The sequence below is a fragment of the Ixodes scapularis genome, unplaced genomic scaffold (assembly GCF_016920785.2).
Source record: "Ixodes scapularis isolate PalLabHiFi unplaced genomic scaffold, ASM1692078v2 PGA_scaffold7__128_contigs__length_106722199, whole genome shotgun sequence".
Taxonomy (NCBI): Eukaryota; Metazoa; Arthropoda; class Arachnida; order Ixodida; family Ixodidae; genus Ixodes; species Ixodes scapularis.
In genome coordinates this window covers 95,260,654-95,286,218 of record NW_024609882.1, presented here as the reverse complement: position 1 = coordinate 95,286,218, position 25,565 = coordinate 95,260,654, and the positions used below count along the sequence as shown (strand labels likewise).

The 25,565-nt window shown below is 49.9% G+C and overlaps 1 protein-coding gene across 1 annotated transcript in view; it reads left to right on the top strand.

The window, feature by feature from the left end:
* The window catches only part of LOC8053686 (flavin-containing monooxygenase 5-like), a 101,013-nt gene extending 92,619 nt beyond the window's left edge, over positions 1 to 8,394 (top strand). Inside the window, exon 5 of the mRNA XM_040210635.1 lies at positions 7,951 to 8,394. Coding sequence (XP_040066569.1) covers positions 7,951 to 8,394 — 444 coding nt within the window. The remainder of the gene's footprint in view (positions 1 to 7,950) is intronic.
* The last annotated feature ends 17,171 nt before the right edge of the window (positions 8,395 to 25,565 follow it).

The following is a 25,565-nucleotide window of genomic DNA, read 5'->3' as shown; positions in this document are numbered from 1 at the left end:
GGAATGCGTGGCCCTTGAGCAGTTCTACCGTTGCCTCCCTGACGCGGTGAGGTTCTGGCTTCAAGACAAGCCTGACGTGAACACCGTCGAGAGAGCGGGGGAGCTGGCCGAGGAATACGCTTCACGTAGAAAAGCTGGAGAGGAGCGTCCGCTCGAGAGGGAAGCCAGAGGGGAACCTAAGAAGCCCGACGGAACCGGCAAATGGCCTGCGGCAAAGGCCGGTAAACGTAATGGGGAAGGTAGGCAACCTGAACAAAAGCTTCCGAGCGAAGACGTCTCAAAAGAGTCGAGATCCAGTGAGAAGGGGAAACCCGAAAGAGAGAAGTCGTTTGAAAAGCGCAAACCGCCGGTGTGCTATAACTGCCAGGAGAGCGGGCACATCGCGGCGGGATGTCGGAAGCCAAAAGTGGTGTTTCACTACGTCGATGACGAGGAGAACCGGAGGCCTCTAGAGCCTTATGTACACGACTTAAGAGTCAATGGTAGCCCGTGCCGAGTTCTTCGCGACTGCGCAGCAACCATCGATGTCATGCACCCGTCTCTGGTTAGGCCAGATGACTACACGGGGGAATGTGCATGGATTAAGCAGGCAGTCGAAGATCAAAAGGTCTGCCTCCCCATTGCTCGCGTTAGTGTAGAAGGTCCCTTTGGGAAGCTGGAGACCGAGGCCGCGGTTTCCCGCAATCTGCCGCTCAGCTGCCCCTATTTGTTTTCAAACAAATCCGATCAGATGCTGCGAAAAAGGGGCCTAGTGTTTAGCGAAAGGAAGGTGCAGGCGCTAACGAGAGCCAGGGCGCGCCAAATAGCCGCGGAAGTGGTGTGTTGGAGTGAGGATGAAGTTCCACCGAGCTGTCAGTCAACTTCGGACGGGCCCTCTTCCTCCGACAATGCGGAGACCACTTCTACGGACAAAATGGGGTCAACGCGACACGGGAGTGCCGCCGGGGAAACCGGGAAACTCGCGAGAAGCGATACCGCGGCGGAGATAGAAGAGGGAAAGATTGTGCCTGGCTGCGAAACGGGGGACGAGGGGGGACTCGTACTCTCCCCTTCGTCGCGTAGCTTTCATGCCTTGCTACAGGTTGACCGAGAGCTTCTCATTGAGCAACAACAGAGTGATCCGAGCCTTACAGTACTGCATGATACCGCCAAAGATGGCATAAGCAGACGGAACGTCTCGTATCAGATCAAGGCAGGGGTACTCTACCGCCATTACAAAGATCGTAAGGGCAGGGTTCTCGACCAACTGGTCGTGCCCCAGAAGTACCGCTCGGACCTCTTAGAGTTGTCTCATGGGAGCTCTTGGTCAGGTCACCTCGGCATTAAGAAAACGAAGGACCGGCTGTTACAAGAGTACTACTGGCCAGGCTGCTTCCGCGACGCGGCAAACTTTGTACGGTCGTGCGACGCGTGTCAGCGTGGAAGCCGCACGAGAAGAACAAAGCACCGCTGAGACTAGTGCCGCTGATCACAGAGCCTTTTCGCCGCCTGGTCATAGATACGGTAGGTCCACTGCCAGTGGGCAAGTCAGGGTACAAGTATGTATTCACGCTACTTTGTCCCGCGACGAAGTTCCCAGAGGCATGTCCTCTGAAAGAGTTGAGTTCAGCCGAGATCGTGGACGCGCTGCTGTCTGTGTTTGCGAGGATTGGATTTCCCGCTGAAATCCAATCAGACCAGGGTAGTGTTTTCACTAGCGCCCTCACGAACACATTTTTGGAGAAATGTGGCATTCGTGTTGTGCATAGCTCCGTGTACCACCCTCAATCAAACGCCGTAGAGAAATGGCATTCAGTTTTCAAACGAGTTCTGCGCGCGCTGTGCTTCGAGCAGAAAGTAGATTGGGAGGCGTGTCTTCCGGCAACCATGTTCGCATTGCGCACAGTGCCACATGAAGCCACGGGTTTCAGCCCGGCCGAGCTTGTGTATGGGCGTTCGCTGCGCTCGCCACTACGCATGTTGCGTGAGTCGTGGGAAGGCCAAGGGGAAGACCCGACTGTGGTGGAGTACGTGTTGAAGCTCTTAGATCGCATGCATAAGACACAGGAAGTAGTTGAGGCGAACATGCAGCGGGCGCAGGCGAAGGCGAAACTCTACTATGACAGGGGAGCCAGGGAGCGTAAGTTTGAAGTGGGAGACCAAGTGATGCTGCTGAGGGTTTCCAAGAAAAACAAGTTAGAAGTGCAGTGGGAAGGTCCAGCCAAAGTGCTGCAAAAGCTCTCTGAGACGAACTACGCTGTGGAGTCGGGGGGGGAAACGAAAGAAAGTACGGATATATCACTGTAACCTGTTGAAACCTTATGTGGGGAGGAAAGAGATAGTTAGCCTTGCTTGGAACACCCCAGAGGAAGTCCCCACGGAGATTCCTACTTGGGAGGGGAAGAGGGGAGAGTATGATGTAGACACCGTCATAGCCAAGGCAGTAAAGACCGGGGCATGGGGGTTGTTCTGTGCCAAAAAGAAGGGGACGAAGAGCATCCCATTCTCTACGCGAGCCGCAAGCTGACAACACGGGAGGAAGCGTATCGCGCCTCCGAAAAGGAGTGTGCTTGTCTAGTCTGGGCCGCACAAAAGTTGTCTTGTTACCTGGCGGGAGCTCAATCCACCTTTGAGACGGACCACTGTCCCCTGACCTGGCTGCAGCAAATGTCGCCAAAAAACGGACGGCTGCTAAGGTGGAGCTTAGCACTTCAGGAGTTTAACTTCCGAGTAACATACAAGCGGGGGAAGCTGAACTCGAATGCAGACACTCTCAGTCGCATGTATTGAAAGGGGGTTGTACAGACGCTATAAAGCCTTGAGAGATTTCTAGCCATTCTAGTGTTTTAGTGCTTTCTCGATGTCTTGTTTGGTGGGTCAGCCGCGCTCGGACGGCAGAATTTGATGACAGTGAGATTAATTAGGGTGATCTTTACTTGGCGAATTTCCGGGCGGGGTGAATGCTTGCTGATTTCTGTTGTGTGATGTTTTGTGATTCAGTGATTCATGCGCTGCTTGCATGTTTGAGAGGTGAAAAAGTAGCAGCGCCGATTCTGGGGCCTGGAAGACAGCAGCGAGCCATCGGCTTTCGGCAGAGCGGTTGCAGACCCCTCAACCTCAAGACCGTTTACCCGTCGGCGGAGGAGCTGTTGTATCCCTGCGGGCGTCCGGCTTCATCACCAAGTATCGGCGATCGGCGAGATGGACCGGTCACACCTGGCGCCCTCGTTTTCCCGAGGCATGAAAGAAAGGAACTGCCTCGGCTGCCCCGACAGAACTGGCAGCGCCGGGAAGTCTACTCATCTGGCGTAGTTTTGAACGTCCCGGACAAAGGACGCTCCTACAGCCTCGAGCTACCTGGGGGTAGCAAGACAACGAGAAAGAAAACGGTCTGGTGCAAGAGCGCGCGCAAGAGCGTGGTGTTTTTTTATCTTTTGCTGGAACTCGCAACCTCGATGAACGCTGCTGACGATCAGCCGCCTAACCTGTACATAGGATGTAATTAAATCTGTACATACTGTACAGTTCGTTACCGCTGATCGGCTCCCAGTCTCCTGCCCCACTCCCGCTCCCGTGCCTGGCATGAGTCGACACACCACCAACCAGGGTCAAACGCTCGGTCCCAACAGTACGTAAGAGCCAGCAGCGCTACACTAAAACTGTCTAATCTCCCATTCCCGCTTAAGTTGACAGTGAAATGTGTTGGCTCCAGGGAAAAGGTGAATAAAGGCAGGCTTTTCATCTCCACAGTGGTGTCTCGTGTAAAAGGTAAGCGATGAATTGGTCTAACAAGTACGTAGCTTTCATCTCCCAACATGAAAGGACTGTCTGTCTTCTCCTTTGGCCGGAAGCCCATAAATATCATTGTCATCTTAAACGCGAATGGGGAAATACGATGTCAATTTTTTTGCGCATGCTCGCACACATTGGCGGTTGCTGGCTCGTGGAAGGAACATGCTCCACTTATAATAGACACAATTCGAATAAACATTACATTTGATTGAACGACTGGCTGCCTTGATAATCTCCCGGGCAATCCGACCGGCTCTCTTTCGTCGGATAGATCGAAGAGTACGAGGGACGAACTCGTACCGTATAGCACTTTGAAATTACATCAGAGCTCGTAATTTGACAGAAAATCTCAACCTGTGGTTTTCATACATAGGGGTGCAAGATGAGAGACCTTGGCAAGGTGTAAGTGAGAGAAGGCATCCTGGTGATTGAGTTGACTTTGAGGTTGGTTTGGACCCATTGTGGTTCGACGGGGAAGTCAATACTCCCCTTGGGCCCTCGCTTCTCTGAGAAGGTGGTGCTGTATGGCTAGACCAGGTGCTATTTGAGAGGACATACTTTTTTTTCTTTTTTTTTATCTTATCGTTTACTTCATCTTCTCCACCAGGCACCAAGGGCTAAAGTCCTGGAGAGATATCAGCATGTCTTTGACGATCGTGTGCTTGGTTATACCTCTCCCTCAGCCTTTCAATTCTCGGGGTGTCACCTATTCTGTTTAAGTACGCTCAAGATGGCCCATGGTTGGAGGGCGTGGTGGCTGAGCCGCGTGAGATTAAAGGAATTGTCCGGTTCTATCCGAAAATTACTAAGTTTTTTTCACTAATCACTTAGCGGATGCTGAAATATAGTTAGATCTGATAGTTATTTCTTTAAAAGGCGCTTCGATGTTTTTAAAATCAATCATGAACATCGTTACACAACTGCACGCCAAATTTCCCATGTGTGCATGACTAGCCGTGTCGTGACGTCACATCAGGCTTGACAACATCAGTCTCGGGCGTTGACGTTTTTGCGATTTTGATCGGCATGGTTGATAGAGCGTACAAAGAAAATCGGCGAAAAACTGTGCTTCCCTCCATACCGTAAATCTTGTCTTTGTAATAACGAGGTTCTTTTACTGAGACAGTCGTCAAGAGGTGTCGTGGCGCTTTTCTCGTGATGTTATTTGAGAGTTTTCGTTGTTGCCAATGAAAATGTCGTGTGTTTTTGGGGTGCAATCTGAGCAGTTGAGCTCGGTTTAAAATTCAATCACTTGTGCATAGAAAAACTGAGTATTTGGATATTGTGCGGAAGATACTTCCAAAGGCCATGACAATACTTTACTCAAGTTTTTTTCTGAACATGAAAGTTTACCGGAGAATTCCTTCAAGTGAACTCTCCTCTCATGGGAACCGCAGGCCAAATTCTCACGATCGGAGACGGGAAACGGCTTTGGCGCGGAGAAAGAAAACAAGCTGATTATAAAAAAAAAAAGAAACACGTGGAAAAATATTTGTAATTTCTTGCAGACATCCTTATCACACACCGAGCAAAGCCTTGCCATTAGTTATATAAAACAATAAAAAAAACGTTCAGCCTTTCCACTCTGGTGAAGAAGGAAGAGCAGCGTAGCTGTAACCGTCTTTTCTCGGCGGCGGCTTTGCAGGCGAGTGATCTGCTCTTATTTCGCAAGGAAATTTGAAGCGCTCGACGCAGTGAAACTTGCGGCGACAGCGGCTTCGCGGCGGTTGCGGAACCCTTCGCGCTGCTGCGCACGTCACCGCTTTTTCCACTACCGCTCTTCATCTTCCGAGGAAAGGTTGCCGCCATCTATGAGCGATGGCGGCAACCAGACAACCGGCAAGCCTGTTGCTTCCGTCGGTCATAGATGGCGGTAGCTGTACAGAGTTGGGTGTCATCATTTCTTTGCCAATGGACACGATTCTAGGGAAACTAACCCTTAACAGCTCCGCTGTAAAAATACAACTCTTGCAAACCTAAATGAAATCATATCAGGAGAACATTTGTTTTTTGAAATATCGTATGAGACTCCAAGCAATAAGCTGTTCAAATCAGAACTGCCACAGTCATTGCACGTTAAACTCGTCCAAGCAGGTGATATTTGTGGACTACCTGTTAGATATTTCAGATCAGAAATTTCCGAGGGCCTCGCAGATGAGAATGTTACGGCAGTTCGACAACTAAAAAACTAAAAAAAAATTGCACATAGAGTAAGACGAACCACATTATATTGTCACAAATGAAGGCGACGAGATGAAAAATAATGAATTAAAAAAATGTTTAATCGGCGAACTTGTACCAGAAACAAACAAAAAAATGAAAGACGTTTAAACATCTCTGTAATACGGAATTAGAGCGCAGCTCCTGAGGGGGACGAGGGGACGGTACGGAGGGGAGGGTATGCCCCTCCTCCTCATCCGTACCCTCCACTTCTCTTCCTCCCCTCTCTTCCTCCTCCTTCTCCTTCTTTCCCCTCCTCTCCCCTCTATCAATCCTCACCTTCACCCTCCTTCTCCTTCCCTCCACCTCTTTCTTCTCTCCTGTTCTGCTCCTCTCCCTTCCTCCTTCCATCCTCTTCGTCTCCGCTCCTCCTCGTCTCCCTTCTCCTTCTCCTCCTCCTCCCATCCTCCCACCCTCTTACTTCATACCCTCCCAACCTCTTCCTCCATACCCTCCCCTCCTTCCACAGTTTCCGTCCTAAATTTAGCTGAAACATTTACGCCACGTGACCTCTGCACCAAAATAGTTTCCCCGCTAAATTTACCTGGAGAACTGACGTAACGTGACATCAACACCAATTTAATTTTCCGCTAAATTTAAAGGAGCGGTTACGCTGACAGTGTCGGCGACGGCGACGCCGCTATATGCGGAAACGGTCGCCTAAGAGCTGCGCTCTAAAAAAGAGTGCACATCGCAAAACCAGCAGCGAGGGTCGACGGCATCACCAGCGAGCGACGCTGCGTCGGTGTGAGAGCTGGATATCGTTAGAGAGTCAGTCCATGAATCTGCAATTCCGCGCTCGGCTCTTTATCTATTACAATTGTCATCTCGACGATTCAACCTACAATGTTTGGGAGTAAGCTAGGACTAGACTGACCAAGCAAAGTCATTCTGGCTCCCTTATCTTTTACACTCGGGGTACGAATAAGCGAGAAACTTCCAGATGCTGGGAAAAGCGTTTCTTCTCTGCCATGCACGCGGGGGTATGCACCTTCCGAACACTTGACCCACCTTCACACATCAAGGTTTGCTACCTGAGACGTGAAGTTCGGACTTTCATTCCTAATCCACTCAGGTGTTTTAAGTGCGATCGGCATGCCCACCAAACCGCATCCTGTCCAGGCTCAGAATGCTGTGCAAAATGGTCCAGCGAGGACCACGACGCGAAATAGTGCTTGGTGGCCGCCATGCTCTTTCTCGAAGACACCGGAGGGCGTTGTTGGACGAGCACGGTTCCTGCTCGTCCGACGGTGCCCTGTGGCGTCTGCGATAGTTTTAATATAAGCAATGTTACACGACAACTTTAATAGGAAAATAGGCATCGCATGAGTAAGGTGTTTGCATATTTGGATGCTTAGAGAACATATATTGGGCCATGATAATAAATAGACTATCACAGAATCGCAAAAAGTGGTTTAGTGCCCCCTTTGAGTCGGACGGAGGAGTGGCCATTCCACCATGAAGATCTAAGAATTCCAAAAATTGTAAAAAGAGAAGTCACGTAAGAATTCCAGCACTTATATTAACAATTCTCTATAGCACCTTATATTTTCTTCTTCTATATCAATATGCAATTTAAGAGCCTATAATTTCATTTAACCTCAATTGGGACGTGACCTGAAGGATACCACCGGTACGTTTCTTTTTGTCGCTAACCTAAGCAGATCAGCTCACTCCCATATTTAGAACGGCGTGAAAGTACAACAACGTGCACTTTGGCCATAAAGAAAGCTGACAATACTTTAAACTTCATATTTCAGTGAAACTGTGAAGCTTTTAGCAAGCTAAGAACCCGCATGCCAATTGTTCCAAGTTCAGCTCATAACGGTTCACCCGTGAGAATGTCCATCCTTAATTTACATGAATTTCTATTCAACAGTTGACAGCTCTGAAGCATACAACTGCACGTGCCGCCGAACAAAGCATCCAATCTCTTACTCCGCTTGTAATTCCCCGCAGGCCCGATGGGTGGCGCAGCTGCTCACTGGCAAGTGCAAGCTTCCACCGCATCCCGACATGTACCAGGACATTGCAAGAAAAAGAGCTGCACTGCGACGTCGTTATGGAAGCTCGTACGATGCCATTCTACACGTGGATAGGATGAAGTACATGGATGAGCTGGCGGACAAGATTGGCGCCAGTCCCAGGATGCTCAAGTACTTCTTCACCGACCACAAGCTGTTCCGTGCCCTACTGGGGCCTTGTGTGCCATACCAATTCAGACTCGAAGGCCCTCATTCATGGACTGGAGCACGAGACGCCGTCTTGGGATCCCAAATGAGAATGCTCTATCCGCTAAATAGCAACTGCACGAGCTTTCAAACAAAGAAGCGCGGCTTTTCAAGGTTTAACATATTCCTGGCCGTGATAGCTATTTTTATCGCTTTCTTCGTTTATAACTAGAGCATCGAATATATTTTGTGTTCGGAGATAAGCTCAAAGGTACCCAGTGGTCGAAGACACCAATTATATCAGTCGTGCGTCGAGCTGTTGGAGCACGCGCAATGGTTCTCTGTAGCCCATGAAACATTCTACAAAAAGTGAGGGCTCTCAGAGATATGATTTTCCAGTAAAGAAAAAAAAATGCCGTCTGCAATATTGATTCAAGAATTAAGAGAGTTTCAGGTGACATTTTCGCTTCACCGACACGAATGGCAATGGTATTCAAACACGAATCAGTCGCGTTTGAATACCATGGCCAAACGGCGTGCGCGAAATGAGTCTTCGCTTCGTTCACAAAAATGCAATATCTCTCTCAAAAAGGGAATGCTGGAAATATGAGTGAAATAAATTTTCTTTGCGTACTTGATGACGGATGCAGATTAAAATTATTGCCGAAAAAGATGGCAACAAACAAAAATTAAGAAAGCATTTCCTAAGTTTACATTTGCTGAAAATGTCTGTATACCTCCTGGATGGTCTAGAACCCTGGTAGAGTCGTGGCCCGCAATACATAGATAATACTTGAAGTGGCAGTCTAGAGATCCTGTGCGTCGCTCTGCGGTACGCCACGTTATGGCTTTTACATTCCTAGGGGTCTTTTTATGTCCACGCTTTTTATGTTAACGCACCACACGTTATTTCGAAGCTAATTGACGCACGGACAAGCTTTTTTTTTTATTGTGCTTCTTTTGCGTTTGCAGGATCGAGTCAGTGAGATCAGTTGCCAAATGATTTTTATTGTGCTATTGCTGCTGCTGCTCCCTTGTTGACAGAAAGTCGAAAACACGCCAGGACGGTAGAGCGTGTTTTATATGCAACGAGAATCGGCGCCACACACCTGGAACACTGCAGCATGTCTCAACTTTCCCGTGAGTCTGTATGCTGACGATAGGTACCGGGAGCTGACACCGACCGTAATTGTAGAATCTATTGAACAATATGACATATTATATAATATTTATTTTAGCTCAGGAGAGACGCAGCGCCTTTCTTTTGTTTTATGTTCGTTTGGGTATTGATGATGGAAGTTTTTGGTTACGGTTCTGTTCGTTTGTTCCAAAAAAGGGTGGTTTTTTTGTTTTTTTATTGTCTTTTCCGGGTGTTGGGGTCAAATGATCAAGGTTCAACCCAACTTGTTTTGTTACTTATTTCGGCTTTGTGCCAAGTATTTTGAGTTCTTATGCGTTTTTGTAAAAAGCGTTCTCATGTTTTTTTCTTTTTTTTTCTTTGTTTGGTTTGGGGAGTCAGCGAAACCCTACATAAACACTAACTTCTGTGAAATAAAATTCAGCTGTGTTTGAGACTTTGTGTGTTGTGTTGTCATTCGTCGTTTCCCCAGTCTCGGGGGTTTGTGTTAAATTATGTTAAGCCTTCACTAGCTCGTTTGCATCCTAACCTTTTGTTCCACAATCACTCGTCCAGGGAGCCACATTAAATTCAGATTCGTCGTGGTAGATGCTCCTACAGCCATTGACAATCAGGTCTAAATGTTTTCTTGGATACGACATCTGACCGGACAATCCCTTTAAAGGGGCCCTGCAATCATATTTAAGCAACTACCTTTTTTGCGGTTTCCACGTTACTTGGGGTTCGGACAAGCCAGCGGGCACGGAGAGAGTAACTAAATATCAGTGCGTCATATTTTAACTGGACGACGCGGAAACCACCTCCACCGACGAGGGCGACCCGCGGTACCGAAAGCGCGCAAAATGTGACGTCTTTGGTCCTAAGCTTACTACTGGTCAGAGCCGCTAAAAGTTTTTTCGTAGTCGAAATACTAAATATAAGTGGAGCGAACCGTTTCAATTATTAATAAACGAAGTTTTTGTTCAGTATTTTAGATCAGAAAAGAAACAAATGCAGTTTATAAAGTACGGAAACAAGAAAAGACCCGTCGACATACCCGCCACCAAGCGGCGGAAAAAAAACGGCGCATACTAGAAAGAACTAGTGGGATGAGGCTACGACGAACGGCCAGCGTAAAAAAGTCCCGGATGTACGCGGCGGCGCTGCGGTCGTATACCGGCTCGACGATCCGACCGGTTCCGAGCGTTCCGAAGGCTTTCGGCGCGGGCCCTGCTGGCGATTTGGCCATTTGGCGGCATGGCAGCGCAAAGTGGCTTCCGTTCTGAACTGATCTTTACCCCGTGTTTGCTGTCGTTTGTGGCTAATGAAGTGTTAAGCCGAAATAGTCTTTAATCGCGCAGCAAATGCAATGCGAGCCGCCCCGACCGCCCGCTTCATAGGGCCTATCTCACGTATGCTTTAGTGGCGCCCTCTCGAGCCGTCGGCCCGGAGTGCGGCAACCGTGAACGCTCGATGAGCTCACTACCCCTTCTCTAGTTCACGGCCACTCAAGCCAGGACCTACGACGTCATGAAGGAGGGTATTTTTTGCTTGTTTTTGTAATTCTAATTCGCCTATAACTTTTAAAATAAAGCGAAATTTGAGAAAAGAAAAGTTTGATTAAGTTACTACGTTCAGTGCGCTCAGGTTCGGTGCAAATTAAGACCATTCAAAAAGTCATTGCAGGGCCCCTTTAAGGTGCAACCCCACACTTGGTTAATAATAACGTGATTCTTAAAAAGAGATGGCGATAGGCTTGCCTTCCATGCGCAGGCCTTGTCTTTTATGCTTACCCGTAGTTTAGGTCCAGACGCAGCCGATGCTTAAAGCGCGAGCTCATAGCTTTCAGCGTTCCTTCCAAGCATACGCACTCGTGCAGCGCAATCACTGTTCAGGGCCCCATGCTCCTGCTTGTAGCATCGGCTGAGTCTGGATTTAAGCTGAAACGAAGTATCGCTGGTATTAATTGAACCCAGGAAATGTAAACTAGAGGAGGTGTAGGGAGATCAGGCGCAAACGTGCGCTCATGCATTGCTGTGAAGCGGCGAGCGTGGAAAGCTCCCGGATGTACGTGGCGGCGCTGCGCTAGCCTGGGCTGGAGGATCGCAGCGTTCCGAGGTCCTTCGACGTGCGGCTTTGGCTTGGCGGTTTGACAGCACGAATTGGCACCTGTTCAGATCTTTCCCAATGTTTTCTGTCGTTTACGTCGAATGAAATTCAATGCCAAATCGACCACGGTGATGACAACGACAGCGCGAGTAGTGCTGCAAATGGAATGTGAAGCATTAACTACTACAGCCCATGCGTTTCTGGCGCCCTCTCGTGCCGTCGACACGATATGCGGCAGCCGTGAGCGCTCGTTGAGCCCACTAGCCCTCCTCTTGTTCACTTTAACCCGGTTTTCATATTAGGTTCTGCAGCGTGAGCCTCGTGCTTTGAATGGAGCTCGCACTTGCGGATTTTTACGTGTGCTCCGTGATTCATAGGCCCCCAACTCTCAACTAAAACACTGGATCGATTTATAAACAAATACTGCCAAGCTTGTGCATGCTGAGAAACACTTAAGCCAACAATGGCGGAGCGTCGCCGCCAATCTAGTTCGTCGCGGCGGCGCGGAGACGGCATCTACAGTGGACCAATGGAAGCGTACTAGCAAACGACGGCGCGTCAATGGCAACCACAGCAGACCAATAGGAGCGTGCGCGTCTGGCCATGGGAAGTGCTGTGACGACCCCAGTAGGGGTAGCACAAATACTTTGTGGTCGGTCCACGCTGAGGAGAAGAGAAGCGAGAAGACGATATTTAGTCTCAACAGAATAATCTGAATGTTAATATCGGTGCTGGGGCCGCCTGTTGCTCACCTCTCGCCCGGAGTGTTCTGTGTGTCCCGTCGCAGGGGTTTCTTGGGAGAAGGGACTTGGAAGGATCGGTCATCAACGTGGCTCTGGGTCGACGGGCAGGTTGTACCAAGGAGGCTCAGAATGCGGCAAATCGGGCTTGCTCGGATGTCCGTCGATGCACGCCTTCCTCTTGTGCTCTTGCGCTGGCTCTCACGTTTCACCGCGCACGTCGTGATCACTTTCCCTTGTTCTTCGCTGCCCGCATCCCAAAAACCCGTCCTCCGCCTTCGACTCGCTTCCCTCCAAGAGAGTCCTCTTTTCCCACGTTCGGCCCGGCTCGCCTCCCTCTCTCCCCGACCCTCATCGGTTTCCAGTTTTCCCTGACCCTCTCTCTCTATTTCCTGCCGTGCCCTCCCCGCTCCCATCTGTCACCCCCAACCGCGTGCGTCCGAACTTGCTCGCGCCGCGCCGGCGTCTCCAACCACCACCCTAGACGACGTCGCAACCGCTCCAACTTCAAAAAAATTTTCTTCCGCTTAGGAAAAATTCCGGAGTTCAGCAGTCAAGTGCATTGGCCAAAAAGAAGAGCACACACTGCCAAAATAACGATGAGTGACGAACAGCAACGTGAGCCACGCCAGCACCGATAAGACCAAAAGAGCGAGGCGTTAAAGCGTTAAAATGGCGCACTAAGACACAGGTGATTAAAAAAATGGAAGAAAATTTAGCAAAAATTACATCAATTAAATTATATCTATACCCTCTACGACTGCTCGCTGTCGGCGATGACCGGAGACTCCCACCTAATCACGGCTCCTGAGTGAGTACCCATGCGTGGCAATGGGCATCGGCATGCCAAATGCCGCAGAGAACGGGTCGACGCCGGCCCCCAGTGTCGCATCAGCCTGCGATTCACGGAGAGTGACGTCTGCAGGGTTCGGCGCCCGCTGTCTCTCTGCTGCGGAAGGGGGGTCGTCTACCGGACGAGTGCTCGCACTTTCGCTGGGAAAGGAAAGGTGCGCGGGTTTGAGCCTATTTACATGAACGATCTTTTCCTCTCGTTCCCCGATTCTCCGGATTCTACAGGTGATGTCGGAAAGCACCTCCACTATTCGGAAAGGCCCACACCAACTGGGGGCGAGCTTCCGCGCGGTTCCCCGCCTATGCGCTGCCACCTGTAGGTAGACGGGATCTCCTAATTTGTACTGAGGGTCCCTGCTCGTTTTGTCATGCCGAATTTTTCTTGTTTGCGCCGCCTGAAAAAGCGCGTCCGACGCTAGCCGGTGTGATATCGCCAGTCGCTGTACGAGCTCGGATCTGTAGTTCTCCAGGGTCCCGTAGTTCGCTGCGGGTGTCGTGCGAGCCAGGCTGGGCACAACCGCATCTCTACCATAGAGCAAGAAAAAAGGCGATTCCCTGGTCCCCTCGTGGGCGGCAGAGTTGTAAGCGAACAGCGCGAAGGGGAGCCAGAGGTCCCAATCACGCTGGTCATGCGCCGCGAAGTGTCCCAACATCTTGATAACGGTTTGATTCAGCCTTTCGACTGCGCCGTTGCACTCAGGATGGTAGGCGGTCGTCTGCAGCTTGGAGATTCCCAATGACTCATACACCTCTTTCATTAGGCGCGAGGTGAAATTTGCACCCTGATCGGTTAAGAGTTCGTCCGGCACTCCGTGTCGTAACACTACGCCCTCGACGAACATCCTAGCGACAGTTTCGGCCTTCTGATCAGGCATGGGAAAGCTTCTGCGAATCGAGTTAACTGGTCTACAAAGACCAGGATGTATTTGCTCCCGGCAGTGGTGACGAGCAACGGCCCGACATTGTCCATAGCAGTGCGCTCGAACGGGCTGCTGAGCTGCCCGAATTCTTGAAAAGGTGCCGGCCTTCGACCCTTGGGTGTCTTCCGTAGACTGCAGGACTTGCATGCTTTGCAGTACTCCACAATGTCTCGCCTCATGCCGCGCCAAAAGTACTGCTTTACAACTCTTTGTCTCGTTTTCCTGGCGCCCGGGTGACCAGCGCAAGGGGCATCTTGGTGCACTCTCAGCAGTTCGCCAACCATCGATTTGGGGATCACCATCCTCCCAGTCTCTCCTGGTTTGTCTGTTTGCAGTCTGAGCAGCCCACCCTGGTCGAGGTTGAACTGCCCGTTGCAGTTCTCCTCCGAGGCCTTGCAGGCGGCAATCGCAGCGCGGAGGCAGGCGTCTTTCCGCTGATCTTCCCTCACTCTCCACCCATCGGTTGACGGGAGGAACACGTTCACCTCTCTCACCACTGCCCGGCTAAACGCGTCAGCGTTCTGGTTTGTCCTCCCCGAACGGTACACGATTTCGAAATCGTACTCCTGTAGACGCAGGTTCCAACGCGCAAGCCGTGAGTTCTGGTCTCTCGTGCTCATAAGCTACTTCAGTGGCTGGCAGTCGGTCAAGATACGGAAATGACGTCCATACAAATAACAGCGAAAGTGCCTCACGGCCCACACGACAGCGAGACACTCCTGTTCCGTAGCCCCGTAGGCCTGCTCCGCTCCGTTCAACTGCCGACTCGCGTAAGCTACGGGGTGTTCTTCGCCCCATACAAAAATGGTCTATGGACGTCTATGGAAAATCCTATGGTGAGCTATCACCTTCTATGGCCCTCTATGGTCAGCCATTAGAAACCATAAAACACGCTATAGCCACCTGTAGAAAAATTTATGTCTTCAAAGCTTTAGAATCTCGACCATTCCGATTTCTATACCTGGCTATAGAATAATTTATGACTACGCAGCTATAGACTCGCGACTATTCAATATTCTTTAGCGAGCTATAGAAATATGTATGTCCTTGATGCTATAGATTCGCGACTATTGAATGTGCTTTAGCCGGCTATGGAGTGGCGTATGTCCCTAAATCTATTGAATCGCGACCATTGAATTCTCTTTAGCCTACTCTATAGCGTTTTATGTCACCAAAGCTATAGGCCTTTGACCTTTCAATGTTCTTTAGCCGGCTATAGAATGGTGTATGTCCCTAAGTCTATAGACTCGCGACCATTGAACTTTCTTTAGCCGTCTCTATAGTGTTTTATGTCCCCAAAGCTATAGGCCTCCGACCATTCAATGTGCTTTAGCCGACTATAGAGCGGTGTATGTCCCTAAATCTATAGAATCGCGACCATTGAATTTTCTTTAGCCGACTCAATAGTGTTCTATATCACCAAAGCTATAGTCTCCGACCTTACAATGTGCTTTAGCCGGCTATAGAGGGATGTATGTCTCCCTAGCTATAGACTCGCGATCATCCAATTTTTTTAGTCGGCTCACTGGTTTGCTTAAGCTAACCCGCGACCCTCTTTTTTTTTTTTTTTTTTACTGTAGATGTACGAAAGTGGAAGAGTCATTCATGCGCTCGATCGGGGCGAGAATTTTCTTCAGCCAGGTTAACGGGGCGTACGTCGCCGAGGCTATACGCCCGCGATCACAAAAGCGTCCTTAGCTGCCTATAGGACTATTGCAGTTTTGCCGGCTGCTTTCCCTGCGCATTGCCTTATTTCGGCGTTGACGTCATCTCAATCTTCCGTTTTTTAGCTCTAATTATCTGTCGTTTCCAGTGTATTTTGTAAGTATATGTATTTCGTAGCGCGCCTTCTACTTTGTCCGTGTCCCTGCCATGTTTGTATTTCTTTCTGCCTGCTGTGTTAAATATATTTAATGTTTTTTTTTTGTTTTTTTTTTTTGTGTATATTTCGTCGCTCTCGACGCGGCGTCAAGAATGCTGCTTACGCCACTACAGAGGTGAGCTTTACTCTTGTCACGACGGTTTATCGCGCTATAAAGCCGTCTATTGGACTCGTATAAAGTCTCGAGAGGGCGGTTTCGAATGCCGGTGCACATGTCATCGGTGTAGGTAGAACAACGACGTAGCAATCGCGACACGAGTGCTGACTGCGCCTCGATCTGGCCGCCCGCGCTCGCTCTGTGGAAATGTAAGCTTGGGACTCTCGAGCCTCGTTAGCTTACTGAAGATGCAAGACACTACTTGGTCGTCGCGAATCCTTTGCCCTTCGAATGGCTTCGAAGCCGTTCCAGCGCCCGGCGTATACCCTACGCAGCGTCCTCCAGCAACCGTTCGCACAGCATCGGAACCCTCCGTCTGCGAGCGCCGGCGGTTCGCCGTCGCGGTGATTATGTTCGCGGGAGTTCATGTTCGCGGTGTTTCATGTTCACCGCAGGAGTTCATAAAATGCTCCCATTCAAGTCGCAACGATAAATCGTCGGCGCTCGCAGACTGCCAGTAGGCTCCAGAAAGGTTGCGATGCTGCGCGGGCGGTCGCTGACAGGCACTGCTGCCTAGGGTACGCCGAGCACTGGAACGTTTTCGCCGGCGTTCGCAGGACAAAGAATCTCAACGACAAAGCAGCGCCCTGCATCATCAGCAAGGTAACGCTGCTCGAGAGTCCCACGCTCACATTTTATCAGAGTGAGGCGCAGTCGTCTCTCATTTCGCGATTGCTGCGTCTTTGCTCTGACTAAACAATTGACAGTTCTCTCGAGACTTCATGAGCGTTAAATCGACGCGTCTATAGCGAGATAGAGTGTCGTGACAACAAAAAAGCTTACCCCGGCGGGGGCGTAAGCAGCGGTGCAATGTCCGTCAACGCCCATGTCGAGACCGGCGAATTATACAAAAATAACAGCCGAAAAGAAAATTAATATCATTAGGCACGCGCTACCTTAGGTACGTCCTATTATCTCTCTGTTCTGCGAATTCAACAAATACGCAAGCGCTGTGGCTAATTTTTCTTCTTTTTCTTTAAATTATGAGACATTAAAGTCATTGGAACATCTTGGAGCACACATCCCCACCATCTGTCATCATGGTGCTCAGAGATTGTAATTGATGGCAGTGATATAGACTGAACTCACGGATGAAAAACGTATTACGGCACAAATTCCTTAAACCACGCAATCATAGATCCCACAACGATGCAAAGATTCCCAAAATTGACGCTTAAAAATGCGAACCTAACAGTGTACACATAATTCAAAAGTGCTTGGTAAAATATATATATAAATATATATATATATATATATATATATATATATATAGATATATGTGTGTATTTATTTATTTATTTATTTATTTGTGGACATCCTGCGCAAAGAGAAAGTATTCGCCATTAATTATTCATTTTGAATTAGAATGTGGGCTAAAAGGCGTAAAATATGATATCTTCAAACATGCCTCGTTTTGGGTCACTTCTGGGAAGTGCAGCTTTAGAAAGAAGTCCAAAAGCTGGGGGGCCTTCATGGAGCTGTCCTGTTCACTCGGTAGTGACAGCAGAGTAGAGACTATGCGTGTTTGAGGCCAATCATGTCTCCGGTTAGGGTCCCGTGACAACTGTCTCGAAGCTGGTGATAACGCTGGACACGGCACCTGCCTTAAGCCCAAGGCCACACATAGCATCCACTGCACTATCAACCTTGGCTCGAACTGTCAACAGGATATAAGTGACACATTCTCTCGCTGTGTTCATTGTTGGTATGCCCCTGAGGATTAGTCTTTGTAATCGCACCCCCGTTCTGGCCTTGAAGGAGCTCTGCTTTTCAATTTTTCTGTTTTCTCTCTCTCCCTAAGCTAAAAGCATTGCAGAAGGTGCGGACTCGGCGGACCAATCAACCGTAGACTTTCTATCGCTTCACTCCGCTCTCTGTGCGCATGTAACGGAAGGAGCGTGATCACGTGGTTTGACGGATGACGTAATAGCCGCTGCCATTCCCGGAATGAGGCTGCTTGCGGACCTAGTTTCGCGTGTCGTGCAGCCCGCGGGGCTGCTGTGGATTTCGCTTCTATGTTAAAAGGTATCCCGATCGAAAGTCCTACCCGTATGTCGGCAACAAGCGATTTCTTTAAGGAAGCCCAAGACATTCTTGTGATGAGTTCAGTGTTCGGTTCGGCAAATGACAGCTTGTGCTACATCGTGGTGAATCTTCACGGATCCCTTCCTTCTCGGTTTTGTGTTTGAGTGGTTGGTCTGCAGTGCCCGTGTCGACGTATATTTCGGATTACATCTTTCAAGTCCGGTATTTTGAACGTAAGTGCGCTGCAACCTACTCGGCGACAATTGACCGTTCTGTAGTGTCTATCTCCTGGCAGTGCTTATCTTCTGACAGCTGGGAGAATAATTTCCCCGTAATTCTACCGCAGTCGCCTGCCATTAGCTCTCTGAAGTCATGTGAAAATTGTAGTTAGAATACTGACATTCTTATTCTCTCTGCGTTTTGTGAAAAGACGTTTCATGGACACCTTTTCGTGGACAGACGCTTCATGGACACACGTTTAGTCGGCACTCGTTACGCGAATTGCATGCTGCAGGGACATTTCATCGCGCCTGTATTCCTGAGGCGCGTGCTCACCGACTCAGCCCACCCGTTCACGCCACTTCTTGGCAAATCATTACAAAAAAAAAAAAAAAAAAAACATATTTGGAGTTGTTTATAAACGTCACGTGTTGATGAAACGTCTTTTCATAAACTGATTGCAGCGCCAATGAGTGGCGACTGGCATTAGAATTTCGGGGGGAAAGGGGGGGGGGGGAATTCGGCCGGCTGCCGGGGGACTAGAGACTACCCAGGAATTGCCTTTGGTTCTTGTTTGCTTTACAATATTCTCAGTTGTATAACAGCTCAGTAGTACCTCTTCACATAGTAGAGATTGCTTAGTGTGTGCCTGTCTACAGAATGGGCTGTGTGTAATAAAATTCTAGGAGATTTGAAAACAATACCTTGTGTCTGTTTACCTGTGCTTTTGCAAACACCTGAGTGAGTGCATTTGTTTTTTGTTGTTTTGTTGAAATGTTAGCTCTTTGTTTTAAATGGGGCTATGAAGTTCGGCACGTCTCACAAGGTTTTTTTTTAAAGATGTCCAGTGACAACAAATAATTTGTTTCGCATTTCATACGATTGCGGTAAGAAGAAAAACTACAGGCAGCTATGGCACGATGGTAAAGAGACTCATAAGACGAGATATAGAAGAAGCTATAGCAAACCATACAGAGAGCAATAGGCAGCTAAAGAAATCATAGAAAAAGCCATAGGCAGCTATTGCACGGTGTCTAAAAAGATCCATAGAGTAAGGCATAGAGATTTCTGCAGCACACCATACAAGATGCTATAGGTGGCTAAAGGAACCATAGAAAATTCTATAGGCAGCTGTAGCACGGTGGGCATAGAGAACCATAAGACGAACTTTAGAATGAGCTATAGCGGACCATACAAAGAGCAATAGGCGGCTAAAGAAACCGTAGGAAAAGCCATAGGCAGCTATAGCAGGGTGTCTAAAAAGATCCACAGAGTAAGCCATAGAGATCTCTATAGCAAACCATGCAATATGCTATAGGCGGCTAAAGGGACCATATGAAATGCTATAGACAGCTGTAGCACGATGGGTATAGAGAACCATAAGACGAGCTATAGAATGAGCTATAGCGGACCATACAAAGGGCAATAGACGGCTAAAGAGACCGTAGGAAAAGCCATAGGTAGCTATAGCACGGTGTCTAAAAAGATCCATAGAGTAAGCCATAGAGATCTCTATAGCAAACCATACAATATGCTATAGGCGGCTAAAGGGACCATATGAAATGCTATAGAAAGCTGTAGCACGATGGGTATAGAAAACCATAAGACGAGCTATAGAATGAGCTATAGCGGACCATACAAAGGGCAATAGACGGCTAAAGAAACCGTAGGAAAAGCCATAGGCAGCTATAGCACGGTGTCTAAAAAGATCCATAGATTAAGCCATAGAGATCTCTATAGCAAACCATACAATATGCTATAGGCGGCTAAAGGGACCATATGAAATGCTATAGAAAGCTGTAGCACGATGGGTATAGAGAACCATAAGACGAGCTATAGAATGAGCTATAGCGGACCATACAAAGGGCAATAGACGGCTAAAGAAACCGTAGGAAAAGCCATAGGCAGCTATAGCATGGTGTCTAAAAAGATCCATAGAGTAAGCCATAGAGATCTCTATAGCAAACCACACAATATGCTATAGGCGGCTAAAGGGACCATATGAAATGCTATAGAAAGCTGTAGCACGATGGGTATAGAGAACCATAAGACGAGCTATAGAATGAGCTATAGCGGACCATACAAAGGGCAATAGACGGCTAAAGAAACCGTAGGAAAAGCCATAGGCGGCTATAGCACGGTGTCTAAAAAGATCCATAGATTAAGCCATAGAGATCTCTATAGCAAACCATACAATATGCTATAGGCGGCTAAAGGGACCATATGAAATGCTATAGAAAGCTGTAGCACGATGGGTATAGAGAACCATAAGACGAGCTATAGAATGAGCTATAGCGGACCATACAAAGGGCAATAGACGGCTAAAGAAACCGTAGGAAAAGCCATAGGCAGCTATAGCATGGTGTCTAAAAAGATCCATAGAGTAAGCCATAGAGATCTCTATAGCAAACCACACAATATGCTATAGGCGGCTAAAGGGACCATATGAAATGCTATAGAAAGCTGTAGCACGATGGGTATAGAGAACCATAAGACGAGCTATAGAATGAGCTATAGCGGACCATACAAAGGGCAATAGACGGCTAAAGAAACCGTAGGAAAAGCCATAGGCGGCTATAGCACGGTGTCTAAAAAAATCCATAGAGTAAGCCATAGAGATCTCTATAGCAGACCATACAAAATGCTCTAGGCGGCTAAAGGAACCAAAAGAAAAGCCATAGGCGGCTATAGCATCCTTTCTAAAGAGACCCATAGACTAAACCATACGGAATTCGATAGCGAAATTTCCATTGAAAAAGCTATAGACAACTATAGGGGAGACCATAGGGAAAGCTATAGACAGCCATAGAAACGGCTATAGCTAATTGGGCCAATTTGCTATAGCCGGCCATACAAAGGATTTTCTATAGCCGACCATAGACCATTTTTGTATGGGGCCGTCGAATTCTTGGGATAGCACCGCTCCCACGGCGAACTTGGAGGCGTCCGTGGCCAGTGTGAACGGTCGCGAGAAGTCCGGGAATCGAAGGATAGGCGCCTCCGTCAATTTCTGCTTCATGACCTCGAAGGCCGCTCCGGCATCTGTTCCCCATGCGAACGGCTTCTTGCCGGTGAGCTGCGTTAAGGGCCGTGCCACCTCGGCGAAGTGCGGCACGTGTCGGCGGTAGTAGGTCATGAGGCCTAGGAACCGACGCACCTCCGTCTTGTTTTGGGGTGCAGGAAAATCACGAACGCACGCGATTTTAGCTGGGTCAGGCCGTACGCCTTCTGCTGACACAATGTGACCCAGGTATTTGACCTCGGGTTTCAGGAACTGGCACTTCGACGGCTTGAGCTTGAGACCAGCGGCCCTTACCCTCTGGAAAACAGTCTTTAAGTCCTCCAGATGCTCCTCTAGGCTGTTGCTGTAGATGATGATATCATATAGATATACATAGCATATCTTACCTAGCAGGCCTGCGAGCACGACATCGGCTGTGCGTTGCCATACAGCCGCGCTGTTCACCAGCCCCATCGGCATCCTGGTCCAATGGTAATGTCCCGACGGCGTGTTGAAGGCCGTTTTTTCACGGTCACGAGGGTCCATCTCGATTTGCCAGTAGCCCGAGGTCATGTCAACTACCGTGAAACGTCGCGCAGATCCAAGCTGGGACAAGGTCTCCTGTATGTTCGGCAATGGATAAGGATCCACACGGGTGACCTTGTTTAGGTCGCGGTAGTCAACAACAAAACGATAAGAGCCATCGGGTTTCTCAACCAGCAAGGCAGGCGCACCCCAAGGAGACGTGGAATGTTCGATAATCCCTTTCGCGAGCAGTTGATCGACTTGCCCCTCCATCTCCTCCCTTTTCGAGTACGGGATTCTGTAGGCTCTCCGGTAAACGGGTGTTGCCTCCCCTGTTGAAATCCCGTATTTCACGGCCTCACAACGACACAGGTCTGACCGATTCGAGGAGAACACGTCTCGGTGCTGGTCGATGAGTCCGAGCAGGCGGGCCTTCTCCTCTGTCGTAATATGTGAGAAGTCGAAATCATCCAATAAGTCTACTTGTTCTATCCGGTTGCACGCCCAAGCATCTGGGCCGACAGGACCAACCTCGTAAGCGTCTACGAGCGTCCCCACGACCTTATTTTGTGGGAGGCGTATCTCCTGACACGTGACGTTCACCAGTCGTACCGGAACCGCCGCGTCCTCCCACGTCTTCACGAGTGCGTGAGCGCCGACAACGCCATTTACCCCTAGGTCGTGAGTCTCGAGCACACCGAGTCTTCCCGCTACACCACCCAAGCTTACTTCCCCCTGAAAAAGGCATTCGTTCAGAGGGGGCAGGACACAGGGCTTCAAAAGAGTCACTGTCGCTTGGGCCCCTCCTACCTCCTCCAGCTTTGGCTCGACCATGTTCACCTGGTGGGCCCAGTTAGTGATCTCCACTCTTGCAATCCCAATGCGCAAGACGCCTTGACTGAGGAGCAAGTCCATGTCCTCTCCGCGGAGGACATCTTGGCCGATGATTCCCGCAACAGGCAACACGAGCCCGTCTGTACAAACGAAGCACGCGGGACTAATCTCATGACCGCCCAACGTGAGCGGGATCTCAAAACATCCGACCGCATCTAGTGCGTCGCCCGTGATTCCCACCAGCTTTCCCGCTCTGTCCCTTTTCGGAAGGACATTCTGCCAGTCCTTTAGAATGACGTCCAGGGTTCCCTTCTTTACCAGGCTTACCCTTGACCCGGTGTCAATAAGGCAATGGACCGTGGCGCCACCGATTTTGCACGCAACAATGGGGCTCGTTTCTCCACAAACATTTACCACGAGCTCCTCTACTTTTACCACAAACATTTACCACGAGCTCCTCTACCACAAACATTTACCACGAGCTTCTCTGCGGTTTTCAGAGAGGGGCCGCTCTAGTTTCCCGGCTGATGGGCAGCCCGCGATCCCAGAGGTCTGTGATCTCCTGCTTCTCCCTGGTCCCCATCCTCAATCTGCCTCATGTCGGCTCGGCCGTCGCGGTGCCGATGTGGGCACGACCGCGCGAAGTGGCCAAACGTCCCACATACGAAACAACCTGAATTGGTCTTTCGAGGTGTTCTCGGTGGAGAACGCCTCTGACTGGTTCCAGCCGCACCACGAAGTGACAAGCTCTGTTCAAATAGCCTCTCGAGCCTGTCCAAACGTTCGCGCACTTCGTCCTGAGCCGTATTGGGCTCCTCAACCCGCCGTACCGGCTGTGAGCCAGCGTTAACGATGCGTTCGTTGCGTTCTTCATTCACCGCGATTTCGATTGCCCCGTCAAACGTCTCGGGGTCCCGCGAAAGGGTGAACCTCCTATTAGGGTCTCGAAGTCCTCCGACGAACTGCGATAGCATCTGTTCACTGAGCAGCTGTCTCCGCATTTCCCGTTTTTCTTGGCCACCCTCTAACGCGTTCGTTCCCAGGGTGGCATTTCCCAGTACGCGCAATCGACCGGCAAACGCGCGCACGTCCTCCCCCGCATTCTGTTTGGCTGCTAAGAATTTTGAGAGCTTCACGTTCTGGGGCTCAGTGTCGAACCGTTCGAGGGCCAAAGCTTTGAATGCCGTAAAGGTCGTGACCGCGGCCACACACTTATCTTGCCATGCGAAGGCGTGCGCGGACCCGACCATCTTACAGCGAGCAATCCCAATGAGTTGGCTATCTTGCCATCCCCCCATACTACCTACTTGCTCTAGAATTTGAAAGAATTCCCTGACGCATACCGTGGTCCCGTCGCCAGTAAACGAGGGAACAAGACCCCCCAGAGCCAACATCCCTGCACCCAGGGCATTCGGCGGAGCCACCGGTGTCTGAGACATCGTCTCGCCTCTCCTCTCGGGTGAGGGCAAAAAGGTCTCACCGTTTTCCTCAGCGATTTAAGTTAGGGGATCCCACCGCTGCCACCAATTGTGACGATCCCAGTAGGCGTAGCACAAATACTTTGTGGTGGGTCCACGCTGAGGAGAAGAGAGGCGAGAAGACGATATTTAGTCTCAACAGAATAATCTGAATGTTAATATCGGTGCTGGGGCCGCCTGTTGCTCACCTCTCGCCAGGAGTGTTCAGGGTGTCACGTCGCAGGGGTTTCTTGGGAGAAGGGACTTGGAAGGACCGGTCATCAACGTGGCTCTGGTTCGACGGGCAGGTTGTACCAAGGAGGCTCAGGATGCGGCGAATCGGACTTGCTCGGATGTCCGTCGATGCACGCCTTCCTCTTGTGCTCTTGCGCTGGCTCTCACGTTTCACCGCGCACGTCGCGATCACTTTCCCTTGTTCTTCGCTGCCCGCATCCCAAAAACCCGTCCTCCGCCTTCGACTCGCTTCCCTCCAAGAGAGTCCTCTTTTCCCATGTTCGGCCCGGCTCGCCTCCCTCTCTCCCCGTCCGTCATCGGTTTCCAATTTTCCCTGACCCTCTCTCTCCATTTCCTGTCCGTGCCCTCTCCGCTCCCATGTGTCACCCCCAACCGCGCGCGTCCGAACTTGCTCGCGCCGCGCCGGCGTCTCCAACCACAACCCTGGACGACGTCACAGCGCCATGAGCCAGAAATGGCGACATGTGGCCGGCATCCAATAGGAGCGCCCGCGGCACGATCAAACGATGGCGGTACTTGGAGAAGTCAGTATATTTACTGCTTTAAGGGCTGTTTATACTCCGTCGTAACGCCAACGAGCGCGCGCGCTCGTTCACGCTCGTTGGCGCTCTCTGCGAACGCGGTGTCTATACTCCAACGTCAAGTTGAACGCGGCGTCGCGCTGAGCAGCTCGACGCGCGACGTCGTAGCTCGCGACGGACTTGGACATGCTCTACGTTCGACGTTGGACGTCGGCGCTGCCGACGCAGGCTATCCCAGAAGCCCTCGCGCGAATGCCTCATTGGAGAATCCGGTTGGCGGGGTCGTCGGGGCCGGTCAAAGTGTTGGAGATGCTGGTTTCTGGGATTTGAACCTGTCGTTCTTTCCGTGCGTCGTGTGCTTTTGTCGTGTTCCCGTGTTGGTGTGCGTATTTAACGTTCGTGCGCTTGACTGGGCGGCTGTGTGCGTGGACGTGGACGTGGACCGCTCCGAGGATGCGCTACCCTCGATTCTCGATAGGCCTATCGACCGAACGAGCCGGTGGTGTTGGGGTGCCGGCAGATGTTGGAAGCTCGATGACGTGCCAGAGGTAGGGTTATTTAGAATTAAGGGTGACCTAGTGTGTGTGCTATTTATGATCATGTGCCAATCGCACTCACCGGCAGTCGTTCCCGATCGAAAAAGCGTCGTCGAATGTACGGGAGCGGCGGTAATGGAAACCTCTGAACAATTTAGCCGGCCAGAAATTTTCGATTGGGCTGTCCCAGTTTGTAAATGGTCTCAGCTTGTAAACTATTGTAGCGATACGCGATGACAATTGGACTGAATCC